This window comes from Ascaphus truei, chromosome 2 (assembly GCF_040206685.1).
Source record: "Ascaphus truei isolate aAscTru1 chromosome 2, aAscTru1.hap1, whole genome shotgun sequence".
NCBI lineage: Eukaryota > Metazoa > Chordata > Amphibia > Anura > Ascaphidae > Ascaphus > Ascaphus truei.
In genome coordinates, this window is record NC_134484.1 from 62,561,302 (window position 1) to 62,577,306 (window position 16,005).

Consider the following 16,005-nt stretch of genomic DNA (forward strand, 5'->3'; position numbering starts at 1 on the left):
TGTGCATTTAAGGCCGTGGCCAGGGTGGCTCTGAGCGGGTGGGCGCGCACACGCTGGCCACGAGGAAACACATTGCGGCAATGTGTGTGGCCAGCGTGAGCAAGCGCCTGAGCATGCGCAGCGCTTACCTGCTTGCCAAGCAGGGGCGAACCAGCTCCGTGACGGCTTGGCCACGCCCCCCGCACGCGCACCTAGCCGGCACGCTGGCCACACATATTGCCGCAATGTGTTTCATTGCGGCCAGCGTGAGCGCGCCCGCGTGCTCAGCGCCACCCTGGACGAGGCCTTAGATTGTGTCATCCGCATACATGTGTATTGAAGATTTGTATTCACGTGATTCGTGTGTACGGGTTGTCTACACTTCCATGAGGCACCAACCCTAGATTTACTAATTTGTGTGATATTGCAAGATGTTAGTTTCTTTGGTTGTGCATAGCTGTTCCTTTAAGCAATCTGTCCCCTGCCCCTCTGGAACGGAGCTGGTTTTCAAAGAGACACAAGTTGAATTCGCATTTATTTGGACAAGAACAAGCCCCTCGGGGCTCTGTATGCTCTTCTGTCACTGACAGGGAACAGGGGAGGATGGCTGCTCCCCACAGTTGTGTGTTTCTTCCTTGCTCTGCACATTGTGGTCTCCCTTTTTCAGGTGGGAAGTGCGGGGGACGCAGCCTGATTGAGCGGCAGGATAGAGACGTGACGGTGAATCACTTGGCCTCTTTGTCCCCCTCCTGTTGCTGAGGAAGGATTCCGAGTGACGCAGTATCACACAGGGACTTCCCAGGCAGGCAGGGCGCGCGCGCGCGCGCCCTCGCTCCCTGCCCCTGGGCTTTGTGTACCACGCACTAACTGCCGGCCGTACACGCCGCTCAGCAGCAGCTGATCACGCGCCGCCTGCCTCCTGATTGGACGCCGCTTTACACACACCTTTGCCGCGGATTGGCCGGCCCCTGTCCCCGCCTTTGACGACGTTGTGAGAGCCATGCACTATCTGAATGGAGCAGCTGGGAGCAAGCAGAGAAACAGATAAGCAGTGGCCGTGCCTGAACACAGCGCGTGCTACCTGATAGAGCCAGGGTGTGCATCATAGCAAAGGAGCAGCACATCCCACAGCACAAGCCATGCTGCACCTTGCATCTGCTCCCTTTCACACAATAGTAAGTACACGTGGGTGTCGTGATTTTGTGTGTGTGTGTGTGTGTGTATTGCACTTATCAAGCAAAGCAGCCGCCTAGGGCAGGTATTGTGTTGGCTTACAGGTGGTAGTTTGCATGGTCTGCCATCTCAAACATCCTTGGGATAATATGAGAAGCTATTTGTTATCTAACCACCATTCTAGTTGTTGTTGTTTTTTTGATGGCTCAGTCCATTCAATCAGCAGATGGTACCCGCCGGGCACTTTGGGAGTTGTATTACCACTACGTCATCCCATTGTAGTCCGCAGTTATCCCATAGACTGCATGCACTACATTGTATGATGTGTGATATATATATACACAAACACACACACTGTACACGCTTCAGGTGGATGAACAGGAAAGCCTTGCCTGAGGCAGTGGTGTTAATTGGTTACCCTATCACTGAGCCACTTAGCAGTGTTTTTGTTTTTCTGACCGCATCATACACAGCAATCTGTCCATCATTAACGCCTTGGTAATGTTTCACTTGTTCACATGATCTGATAAGTGTGTGTGTGTCATATTAACCATGTAATGCAAAGCACGTCTATCTGTTGTTCCACTTTTTTGCGGTGTTATTACTGGTATATGTAGTGTGTGTGTGTGTGTATATGTATATATGTATGTGTGTGTATATGTGTGTGTATATATATATATATATATATCTCAGGTGTACACAGTGGCTTTGAAGTGTTGAATAATAACCGAGCCATCTTTACGTACGCATAGGTTTTTCAAGCACTATTTTGCAACTTCGTAGTCGCATCTCATGCAATATAAAAGGAGGGGGGGGGGGTGCACCTCCTAAATCAGACCCCTCATCAGTGCACACACAGAAGTAGGTGCAGCACGCGTTCACACACACACAAAAGCGGGGAGCGCGCGCGCCTTGCCTCCCTTTTGTCATTGCGTGTGCGCGCCGCCGGAGCTCGCGCCCGCGACACGCGTCCCCCCCGCCCTCGGAAAAGAAAAGTAGGTGAAAGGTTGCCCGGTCGGCGGTTCCCTCAGTTCACGCTTCCTGAGTGTGGGAGAACAGCAGCTGATCACGCTTCCTTCACGTGTCCGCCCCAAGGTGCGGCGTCCAATCGCTGCGCTGGATGGGCGACCTTGAGGGCCAATGGGCGCCAACGGCAAAGCTGATTGGCTGCGGCGCGCAGCGGTGTGTTCGGGGAGGGGGTGTATAGAGTGCGAGTGTAGGTTGGAATGTAGAACGTTGAATAACACGAAGTGTGAGGTCAATGAGTGCAAATGCGTCTCACCCCTATAGAGGTTTCTGACATGGGAGAAATTACATGTTCCTCTGACATGGGAGAAATTACATGTTCCTCTGACATGGGAGACGGGAGGGACAGGGATCACTTTATTTCCCTTGAAACAAAAACGCATGGTCGTTCCCCAATAACCAAATGTATACCATTTATATTTATTTCAGGATCGGTACAACGTTACATCTGCCTTGTGACGGACAAATGTATTATGTTGAAATGTGTGTTGACTTGGAGCCTTCAGACCCCATTGGGTCAGTGGGCAATAAAAACTAAGAGTGATGATTATTTCGACCATGTAGAGCCATAAAGTGGCTATTGTACATGTAGTTGGTAATAAAAAGTAGTGGTACACTGCTTTAAAATAAAATAAAATAAAAAAAAATAATGTATGTCTTTTAAACAAGGGGCGACCATTATTTCAGCTCTGTCAGGGGAACTTTTTCTGCAGTATGATGCTGGGGACTGGCATTGAAGGGTTTAAAAATGTTTGTGGTATAAGAACAGATAAACTGTACTATGGACCCTTGCTTACAATCACTATTTAGCCACTTTGTACATGTCATATTCAGAATTGTATGAGGTAATTTAGGTCTATCTTTTTAAAGTATGACAGAAAAAGAATAGGATCTATTTGATTAATGGTTCATAAATGGATTGACCGTTCTGAAATGCCCTTTACTCACCTAGCCATCAAGGTCAATGGACCCTAACGAGAGTGTGAACCTTCATGGACAGATGATGTTCAGTGCAACAAGACCAAAACTGAGCTTGCAGTTTCAGCGGCACTACTGTTTTACAATGTGATCAGCAATTTAAAAAAAAATCAGCAAGTGAATGTTTTTATTTTATTTTTTTGTTCTAGATGGACAACATGAAAATGGCAGAACGGCAGCGAGGCAGTGAATCCCCGTGGAACACAGTTGCAGAGAAAGGCGACTTTGAAGCCGTGGAAGCGCTCATGTTTATGAGCTGCAACTGGAAATCAGAACCTCAAAAATACTCGGAACTGAGGCCAATCACACCAGCTTCTGACATTTCAGAGGAGAACGAAGACAGTATGATGTCAAATGCGCCAGAGTTTAATACATACCCAGCATTTGTAAGTCTATTTTCCACCTAAACCACCATTCTATTTGTCACCATACATCTAGTTTTCCCTATCCTAGAAAGGTGTGGAAATAGTAATGGGACAGTGCAAATATTTCAACATGGTAAAAACTATTTACAATGCTTTGATGTAAATAGTCCAGACATTTCAAATTCTTCATTTTAGATTAGTAGTGTTATCAGTTTAATTTTTTCTTCTTGTATAGCTAGCCAATTATATTGCAAACAATGTAACATTTTCAGATTAAGTGCACTTTCTAATAATTCTATCTTTTTTTTTTTTTGTCTCCTTCCAGTGTCTAACACCTCCGTATAGCCCATCTGATTTTGAAATGTCTCACTCTCCGGTTATACACTCTGTGGCCCCAGCACCAATAACTGAGAAGTGCAGGCTTTTCACCAGCATGTCCAAGATAAATGCTACCCAAGTTAAAACTCCAGCCACCTCACCAATGCAGCAGAAATCTCAAGTAACAAGTGTGATCCGCCATACAGCTGACGCACTACACGACAACCGACATCCTTGTGCGCCAAACAATTGCCTAGACCAACACGTGAGAACAACTGTTCAGCAGAGAGGGGAATGTCGAAAGAAATGTTTGCCCAGTGCAACCATGCAGCCGCCCACCATTTTGTACCAAGACCGCAAAATGCCTGGTACTGAGGAAATAAAACTCAAGACCGAGATAGCTCCTTCTATGCTACAAGTGCAAGGGGAAGCCATGAGGGCTTCTCCCTTTACAATGCAAACGCCGTCACCTCCACTGCCAATCTCCATGCCTGTAATGACAAACAATGCCCCGCAGTTGCCCGTCTTATGCCAAATGGTCCCCTTTTCTACAAACCACTCTGTAGTAACCACAATAGTTGCAAATGCTCCTCCTTATCAACCCCCTGCTGTATGCCAGCCTTTCGTTTTCATGGGAACGCAGATGCCTAAAGGAGCAGTTATGTTTGTTATGCCACAGCCAGTTGCACACAATGCAAAGACTCTTCTGACCAGCACCAGACTATCACCCATTGCACCTGCCCCTGGCTTAACACCTTGTGAAGCAAAGGTCTCCTCACACGCTGACACCTCACGAATCAGAAGTCACATCTGCAGTCACACAGGGTGCTGCAAGACCTACTTTAAGAGCTCTCATCTGAAAGCACACATGAGAACTCACACAGGTACGGTATTTGGTAGGCAAAAATAGCTTGTTTAAGGGCTGATGCACAAAGCTGGCTTTGCAGAATAGGGTGAACAATTTTGCAGCTTGTATTTTTTTAAATATATATATATATATATATATATATTTACTGTAATATATATATATTTTTTTTTTATATTTAGCTGCTAGAATTTGGGAATAGTCTGTATTCGGAGATCTTAATCATATCCAGTTCTTTAGTACTAAGACTGTGGTCAAGATTTATTAAGCCGCGATGCGGAGTATCCACTGCCGGAGACTTGCAATTCACGACCGATTTGGCGTGCGATACCCTGCACTGTAGTTTAGTGAATCCGGGCCCATGTGTTTAGTACAAGGTGTCCTCCACTTTCTCAAAGAAAGTGCACTCTGCTGCCAATTTTTCTACTCGTGCTTAAATCCGCCTCTCTGAGGACTAGAAACACTAAAGTTATGGGTTTTTTTTTTAACTTTCAATTTTAGGTGATTTACAAATGAACACTAAAAAGCCATTCCCTGCTCATTTTATGCACATACATTTCTACACATCTTAATAAGAGACTTGCTGGGCCTCTAAAGCGCTTATATGAACTATAAAGTACTAATGTTGGTTTATTAAAAGGTAAAATATCTGCTTCATTTTACTAATGAGGAATATTTCCCATTAAAAGTGCAATTCCCTCTACTTAAAAGAAGGAAACAAATGTTTTACTTCCCACTTAGAAAGGTCAACCCTGCCCCCCCCCCCCCCACCTAAAATACCATATAACATTCTAAGTAGGAGACAGTTCCCCAGACAAACCCTGCTTCCTGGTATATAATATGGCAGTATAGAACAAAATAATTATTGAAGTGCTGTCTGTAGATGTCACTGCCATTGGGAGAACCAATAAACAGTGAATGGGGATTATCAGAATAGAAGTGCAAACAGAATCTCCCTTAGGCTGAGTCCCCTGTGCCGCTGAGCGCAGTGCTTGGCGAGGTTGCTTCTGGCTATTTTAATTTTTATGTCCCCGCTCGGGCACGGACGCTCATCCACGCTTGGCGCTTGCATAAACAAAAAATCTGACTTTGAACCGCATTCAGCTTGCCTGTGATTACCCCCCCCCCCCCCCCCGAGTGCGCTTGCGAAATAGCGCGGACACCCGGCCCTCATGCTTGGAGAGTTGGTGATGTCACCGCTCTCCAAGTATGAGCGCGGTCAGCGGCACGGGGGACTCAGCCTTATGTGGCAACAATCATTAAAACTGAAATCATGCTGGTCAATTGCCACTCTTTATTTCATATACATTTAGCTCCAAGTTGAGTTGGGTAGATTTGCACCATTTAAGCAGGTACTGTTTGAACAAATATGAGATTCAAGTAATCTTATGGTACGCAGTTAAAATCTTTTTTTTATTTTTTTTTTTAATCTCTGTTGTGACACCTGAGCATTTGCTCAGCTTGCACCTTTATTATTCAGCATAAGGAGAGTTTAAAGCAGGGCTGGCCAACTCTAGTCTTCAAGGGCCAACAAGAGGCCCGGTATGAGTGACATCCCTGCTTCAGCACAAGTGACTCAATCAGTGGCTCAGTCATTCTGACTGAGCTACTGATTGAGCCACCTGTGATTGCTGAAGCAGGGATATCCTTCAAACCTGACCTGCTGGTAGCCTTGAGGACTGACATTGGCTACCCCTGCTTTATAGTATCTAAAAAGTAAAGCGAGGGAATGCAGCCCTAATGCACAATGGTTGGGATTCATCCAGCTGTGATGTGGGCAGGAGTGCCGTGGCCCCCTCTGCCTCCCTTGTGTTTGAAAAAAGGTTCAAATCCTATTCTAATTCATGGTTTAGCCTCCCATTATTCACTTGAACTTTTCACATTTAGCCACCCTGATTCGTTATTGTAATTTCGGTGCGTGCTGTATTTGTACTGCAATTTTTTTCCCTCGTATTAACAAAATAGTGGTTATCAAATTTTAATCTGTAAAATTCCCAAAGAACACTGCTGATAATTGCCCCACCCCCCCCCCTCCTCCTGTTACCTCTTGCCAAAAACTGAGGTGACCCTGCATGCGGGGTATTGCCGCCCCCTCCCAATCCGGTGATAACTGCCATTGACTTGAATGACCCTGTCTTGGGGCTTTGATGAATCCCGGCCAATGTCGCTTCATGCTGTATAACAGACAGCAGGTGTCACCATTGTGCTTCACATTTTAACATTAGAATTAGAAAACAATGTGTTTTAATTGTTTTTTTTATTTATTTTTTTAAGGAGAAAAACCCTTTAACTGTAGCTGGGAAGACTGTGACAGAAAATTTGCTCGCTCTGATGAACTGTCCCGGCATCGCAGAACGCACACCGGGGAGAAAAAATTTGCCTGTCCGAAATGCGATCGGCGTTTCATGCGCAGTGACCACCTGACCAAGCATGCGCGACGCCATCTCTCCGCTAAGAAGCTCCCCACCTGGCAGATGGAAGTGAGCAGGTTAAGTGACATTGCTATGCCACAGGCCTCGGCTCCTGTGCAGTGAAACCAGCAGCAATGCAAACACCTCGTAAACTAATCTTCCTTGGCACATCTTTGGTCACGACCTTGATGTTGAACCGCATCTCCTCCGCTGTGGCTGGGAGTCCGGCTAGAATGTTTCGCAGAAGGAAATAGTCAGTGAAGAAGTAGCAGCAGCCATGGAGCGTCTTGGACAAGAGCTTGGCTGTCGGCATTCTTTTTTTTTTTTTTTTTTTTTGAACTTGAGAAAGGAGAGAAAGAAATGTAGTAAACAGGTCTTGAGTGACCTGCCGGAGACTTTGAGGATGTGTGTTGCGATAACCATGTAGCTAGTTTAATCCACTCAGTGCTGGCGGAGCCTACAAGGCATTGAGTTATGCCTGAAGGTTTGAAACCTGGTTTCACTTTTACACTTAGTACAGAATGCTCTGGCTTGGGTTTTCCTGAAATAGGTTGGGCTAAGTATACCAATACCAGAGCGCAATATCAACAGCGGCTACAGACAATAAATATACACAGTTAATCTGCATCAAGCTTTCTTTCAGTACTTCAAGAAGTAATGTTCATGTTCTCATAGTTAACGAGAGTAATAATGCACAATTCTCTGACAAAATATAACCTGTACTTTTGGAACACGTGCTTTTCATAAGCACTATCCATTTTATTTTTCAGGGTCTTGTAATTATTCTCAGGGAATTTTTTTTTTTTATATATATCTATATCTCTGGTTTTAACATTTTTGTCATTTCATTCTCGGCAGTTCACCAACCTCAGGTTATTAATTTGGAGCAACAATACTTTGGTTCAATGTTTTTGCACCGCTTTTCCCATGTATGATTTGTGGCAGGCTTTCTTACCTAAATTTGCAGAGCTTTCAAACAAGGCAAAAGAGCCACTAAAATTTCAGAGATGTACAATGACTGTTGTATGTAGGACTAGCTCCATAAACTCTTTAATGGGTAAATTAGGATCATGAAGATCAAAGATATACAAATGTGGTGTTTGTTTTTTTTTTGCAACCAATGGCTTTCTTATGGAGTCCCCTTTTGGTAGCTATCAGAGCAGTAACCCTGCCTAACAATCAATGTGGGCACAATCATAGCTACCACTACAGGTATAAAGTTTACTAGTATATAAGAAAAGTATTTTTACAATTCTACATCATCTTTATCTCAACTGTTAAGTCTCCCCATACATTGGGATTGCATTTTTTGATCTGTATTATAGTTGAATATTAGGCCATAGTAGAAACATTCAGGGGATGAGAATAAATGCATACTATACACACATGCATTTATGGGTTTGGCTTTTAGTGCCAATAATTGTGTATCAATGTTTTGACATTCACTTCTATGCTTTCACATGTTCACTTTGAACCATCTGATAGTTTAAACCCCTTTGCAAAAGTAGGAGTTGACATTTAAAGATTTTGTGCCATGTTTACCAACACAGTTACTATTTTTTCCTTCTCCTTTTTTTTTTATTTAAAAAATAAAAATATATAATTCCTCCCCCCCTCCCTCCCCCCCCCCTAAAAGTGAGTTTAGGAACTGCAGGTTTCAGTTGCTTAAAAATCAATTCTTCACTTTGACGCCGCAATCCTGCCTGTTTTCTGTATAATAGAATCTGAACCAGGGGAAACTTCAGAGTTGAACAGGGCTATATTTAGCTCTTGACACCCCTTTGGTTCTGGACGTACTTATTGGTTTAGTTGCCACTATTCTTTCATGTAATTTAAACATTGCTGCTGCAGTCGTACAATAGGAAGCCACAACGCCATCCTACTGATAAAGATGTTGCTTCCTGTTTGCATGCGGCTCCTGCAAGGTTCCATTTCCTTTAAAGGCCTCTCCAGAGCTAAATAATAGTGCGGCTCTGCTCTGGAGCCAGCAATTGGTTTGAATTCTGTAAAACTAATGTATATAATGGGGAGTAGAGGGATTGCGGCTTTAATACAAGGTTAGCGGACTCTTTTGGTCTCATTATTTTATGATAATCTGCACTTTGTCCAAATCTTTAAAAAGTACATTTGTGACCAGAGATTGTATCAATACAGCTTTTTAACGTTGTAATTATTAAATGAAAGCTCCCTTTGAGAATATAAAATCACCAGAGAGTTTAACAGTTGTTTCATATAAAGAAATATTTAACATGTTTGTGATGTTTAAAGCTTTAAACATTCATGTGGGGTATTAATGAATGTGTGCACAGTTTTAGACAAGTTTAATGTTGAACATTAATGTATTGTCGGCTTTTTTTTTTTTTTTGTGACTACTGCAAATATTTGCACAGTATTTCTTATGTTGTACTTTATACTTGTTCAGAATTAAAGAACAATTTTGCATCACTTGCCTTTGTCATTTTTTCATGCGAGTCAAAGTTGAGCACCAGCCTTATGATTGAATTGATAAGTATTTTATCCACTTACAGCCGCCATTTCTCTCAAGCTTTCAATCTATTTCATGTCAATCATTCCAATCCCTGCAGTATTATTTGTAGGTGAATGATAAACACTTGTCAGTACACTTGGTGTGGCTCAAATATTAAACGCGAGGATGATGGACGGTCTTAATCTGTATTTCTGCCCCTCATCATTTGCTGTAGCAAATAAAGTACAGTAACAGTGTTTCTAACGTATTCTATATCGGCTTTCCAAAAGCATCACCATAAACCAGTAGTTAATTATGGGCCCCAATGCAAATATATGAGCTGGGCCCCCCTTGGAAACACATTTTGTAAAATATTGAAAAACAATTTGCAATGCTCCTTCCCCACTGTCCTCTTCCCCCTACATTTTCCCTCCTAATCATCTTTCTCCTTCCCACCACATGCTCCCTCCCTCACCATGCTCCCTCCCTCACCATGCTCACCACTCCATGCTCTCTTCCTCCCCGTCCCCTCCCCCCCCCCATAAGGGCACTACCAGAGGATCAGGGACCTTCAGAGAGGCAGGAGGAGCTCGAGGCGGCTGACCCTCATAACAGCGGAGAGGGTGAGCCCCTAACCCAGGGGTCTGCAATGTCTCAAGGTTGAAGAGACATTTTTTTTATAAAATGTATTTCTCCAAAATATTCATAGAGCCGCAACACATGCGTTAATATTACACCCCCACAAACACGCATGAATATTACACCCCCACAAACACACGCATGAATATTACACCCCCACAAACACACGCATGAATATTACACCCCCACAAACACACGCATGAATATTACACCCCCACAAACACATGCGTTAATATTACACCCCCACAAACACACGCATGAATATTACACCCCCACAAACACATGCGTTAATATTACACCCCCACAAACACACGCATGAATATTACACCCCCACAAACACATGCGTTAATATTACACCGCCACAAACACATGCATGAATATTACACCCCCACAAACACATGCGTTAATATTACACCCCCACAAACACACGCATGAATATTACACCCCCACAAACACATGCGTTAATATTACACCCTCACAAACACACGCATGAATATTACACCCCCACAAACACGCATGAATATTACACCCCCACAAACACACGCATGAATATTATACCCCCACAAACACACGCATGAATATTATACCCCCACAAACACACGCATGAATATTACACCCCCACAAACACGTGCAGGAATATTACACCCCCACAAACACGCGCAGGAATATTACACCCCCACAAACACGCGCAGGAATATTACACCCCCACAAACACGCGCATGAATATTACACCCCCACAAACACGCATGAATATTACACCCCCACAAACACGCGCATGAATATTACACCCCCACAAACACGCGCAGGAATATTACACCCCCACAAACACGCGCATGAATATTACACCCCCACAAACACGCGCAGGAATATTACAAACCCACAAATACGCGCATGAATATTACACCCCCACAAACACGCGCAGGAATATTACACCCCCACAAACACGCGCATGAATATTACACCCCCACAAACACACGCATGAATATTACACCCCCACAAACACGCGCATGAATATTACACCCTCACAAACATGCGTTAATATTACACCCCCACAAACACACGCATGAATATTACACCCCCACAAACACATGCGTTAATATTACACCCCCACAAACACACGCATGAATATTACACCCCCACAAACACATGCGTTAATATTACACCCCCACAAACACACGCATGAATATTACACCCCCACAAACACGCGCATGAATATTACACCCCCACAAACACATGCATGAATATTACACCCCCACAAACACGTGCATGAATATTACACCCCCACAAACACACGCAGGAATATTACACCCCCACAAACACACGCATGAATATTACACCCCCACAAACACACGCATGAATATTACACCCCCACAAACACACGCATGAATATTACACCCCCACAAACACATGCGTTAATATTACACCCCCACAAACACGCGCAGGAATATTACACCCCCACAAACACACGCATGAATATTACACCCCCACAAACACGCGCAGGAATATTACACCCCCACAAACACGCGCAGGAATATTACACCCCACAAACACGCGCAGGAATATTACACCCCCACAAACACGCGCAGGAATATTACACCCCCACAAACACGTGCATGAATATTACACCCCCACAAACACACTCCAGGAATATTACACCCCCACAAACACGTGCATGAATATTACACCCCCACAAACACATGCGTTAATATTACAACCCCACAAACACACGCATGAATATTACACCCCCACAAACACGCGCATGAATATTACACCCCCACAAACACGCGCATGAATATTACACCCCCACAAACACGTGCATGAATATTACACCCCCACAAACACACGCATGAATATTACACCCCCACAAACAAGTGCATGAATATTACACCCCCACAAACACACGCAGGAATATTACACCCCCACAGACACGTGCATGAATATTACACCCCCACAAACACATGCGTTAATATTACAACCCCACAAACACACGCATGAATATTACACCCCCACAAACACGCGCATGAATATTACACCCCCACAAACACGCGCATGAATATTACACCCCCACAAACACGCGCATGAATATTACACCCCCACAAACACACGCAGGAATATTACACCCCCACAAACACGTGCATGAATATTACAACCCCACAAACACACGCATGAATATTACACCCCCACAAACACATGCAGGAATATTACACCCCCACAAACACATGCAGGAATATTACACCCCCACAAACACGCGCATGAATATTACACCCCCACAAACACGTGCATGAATATTACACCCCCACAAACACGCGCATGAATATTACACCCCCACAAACACGTGCACGAATATTACACCCCCACAAACACACGCATGAATATTACACCCCCACAAACACACGCATGAATATTACACCCCCACAAACACGTGCACGAATATTACACCCCCACAAACACGCGCATGAATATTACACCCCCACAAACACACGCATGAATATTACACCCCCACAAACACGTGCATGAATATTACACCCCCACAAACACACGCATGAATATTACACCCCCACAAACACACGCATGAATATTACACCCCCACAAACACGTGCATGAATATTACACCCCCACAAACACACGCATGAATATTACACCCCCACAAACACACGCATGAATATTACACCCCCACAAACACACGCATGAATATTACACCCCCACAAACACACGCAGGAATATTACACCCCCACAAACACGCGCATGAATATTACACCCCCACAAACACACGCATGAATATTACACCCCCACAAACACACGCATGAATATATCACCCCCACAAACACACGCATGAATATTACACCCCCACAAACACACGCATGAATATTACACCCCCACAAACACACGCATGAATATTACACCCCCACAAACACGTGCACGAATATTACACCCCCACAAACACACGCATGAATATTACACCCCCACAAACACGCGCATGAATATTACACCCCCACAAACACGCACATGAATATTACACCCCCACAAACACGCGCATGAATATTACAACCCCACAAACACGCGCATGAATATTACAACCCCACAAACACGCGCATGAATATTACACCCCCACAAACACGTGCATGAATATTACACCCCCATAAACACATGCGTTAATATTACACCCCCACAAACACGCGCATGAATATTACACCCCCACAAACACGTGCATGAATATTACACCCCCACAAACACGTGCATGAATATTACACCCCCACAAACACGCGCATGAATATTACACCCCCACAAACACGCACATGAATATTACACCCCCACAAACACGCGCATGAATATTACACCCCCACAAACACATGCATGAATATTACACCCCCACAAACACGTGCATGAATATTACACCCCCACAAACACGTGCATGAATATTACACCCCCACAAACACGTGCATGAATATTACACCCCCACAAACACGTGCATGAATATTACACCCCCACAAACACACGCAGGAATATTACACCCCCACAAACACGCGCAGGAATATTACACCCCCACAAACACACGCATGAATATTACACCCCCACAAACACGCGCATGAATATTACACCCCCACAAACAAGTGCATGAATATTACACCCCCACAAACACATGCGTTAATATTACAACCCCACAAACACACGCATGAATATTACACCCCCACAAACACACGCATGAATATTACACCCCCACAAACACGCACATGAATATTACACCCCCACAAACACACGCAGGAATATTACACCCCCACAAACACGCGCAGGAATATTACACCCCCACAAACACGCGCAGGAATATTACACCCCCACAAACACGCGCATGAATATTACACCCCCACAAACACGTGCATGAATATTACACCCCCACAAACACGTGCATGAATATTACACCCCCACAAACACATGCGTTAATATTACAACCCCACAAACACACGCATGAATATTACACCCCCAAAAACACACGCATGAATATTACACCCCCACAAACACGCACATGAATATTACACCACCACAAACACACGCAGGAATATTACACCCCCACAAACACGCACATGAATATTACACCCCCACAAACACGTGCATGAATATTACACCCCCACAAACACGTGCATGAATATTACACCCCCACAAACACGCGCAGGAATATTACACCCCCACAAACACGCGCAGGAATATTACACCCCCACAAACACGCGCAGGAATATTACACCCCCACAAACACACGCATGAATATTACACCCCCACAAACACACGCATGAATATTACACCCCCACAAACACGTGCATGAATATTACACCCCCACAAACACGTGCATGAATATTACACCCCCACAAACACGTGCATGAATATTACACCCCCACAAACACGCGCAGGAATATTACACCCCCACAAACACGCGCAGGAATATTACACCCCCACAAACACGCGCAGGAATATTATACCCCCACAAACACGTGCATGAATATTACACCCCCACAAACACACGCAGGAATATTACACCCCCACAAACACGTGCATGAATATTACACCCCCACAAACACACGCAGGAATATTACACCCCCACAAACACGCGCACGAATATTACACCCCCACAAACACGCGCATGAATATTACACCCCCACAAACACACGCATGAATATTACACCCCCACAAACACACGCATGAATATTACACCCCCACAAACACACGCATGAATATTACACCCCCACAAACACACGCATGAATATTACACCCCCACAAACACACGCATGAATATTACACCCCCACAAACACACGCATGAATATTACACCCCCACAAACACACGCATGAATATTACACCCCCACAAACACACGCATGAATATTACACCCCCACAAACACACGCATGAATATTACACCCCCACAAACACGTGCACGAATATTACACCCCCAAAAACACACGCAGGAATATTACACCCCCACAAACACGCACATGAATATTACACCCCCACAAACACGTGCATGAATATTACACCCCCACAAACACGCGCAGGAATATTACACCCCCACAAACACGTGCACGAATATTACACCCCCACAAACACACGCATGAATATTACACCCCCACAAACACACGCATGAATATTACACCCCCACAAACACGTGCATGAATATTACACCCCCACAAACACGCGCATGAATATTACACCCCCACAAACACGTGCACGAATATTACACCCCCACAAACACGCGCAGGAATATTACACCCCCACAAACACGTGCATGAATATTACACCCCCACAAACACGTGCATGAATATTACACCCCCACAAACACGTGCATGAATATTACACCCCCACAAACACGTGCACGAATATTACACCCCCACAAACACACGCATGAATATTACAAACCCACAAACACGTGCATGAATATTACAAACCCACAAACACGTGCATGAATATTACACCCCCACAAACACGTGCATGAATATTACAAACCCACAAACACGTGCATGTATATTACACCCCCACAAACACGCACATGAATATTACACCCCCACAAACACATGCGTTAATATTACACCCCCACAAACACGCGCATGAATATTACACCCCCACAAACACATGCGTTAATATTACACCCCCACAAACACGCGCAGGAATATTACACCCCCACAAACACGTGCATGAATATTACACCCCCACAAACACGTGCATGAATATTACACCCCCACAAACACGCACATGAATATTACACCCCCACAAACACATGCGTTAATATTACACCCCCACAAAC

At 44.4% G+C, this 16,005-nt stretch overlaps 1 protein-coding gene across 1 annotated transcript; it reads left to right on the forward strand.

The window, feature by feature from the left end:
- Positions 1-950: 950 nt before the first annotated feature.
- Positions 951-8,693, forward strand: KLF10 (KLF transcription factor 10). Its single transcript, XM_075582572.1, has 4 exons — positions 951-1,154; positions 3,306-3,542; positions 3,847-4,723; positions 6,979-8,693. Exons 1-4 carry the CDS (start codon positions 1,119-1,121, stop codon positions 7,236-7,238), a joined length of 1,410 nt encoding a protein of 469 aa, XP_075438687.1. The 5' UTR covers positions 951-1,118; the 3' UTR covers positions 7,239-8,693.
- Positions 8,694-16,005: the final 7,312 nt, after the last annotated feature.

Bases quoted from the DNA above. Each gene is read 5' to 3' on its own strand.
- KLF10 (XM_075582572.1), top strand. From the start codon at position 1,119: ATGCTGCACCTTGCATCTGCTCCCTTTCACACAATA. The intron at 1,155-3,305 runs GTAAGTACACGT...TTTTTGTTCTAG, and splicing joins CTGCTCCCTTTCACACAATA to ATGGACAACATGAAAATGGC. The intron at 4,724-6,978 runs GTACGGTATTTG...TATTTTTTTAAG, and splicing joins ACACATGAGAACTCACACAG to GAGAAAAACCCTTTAACTGT.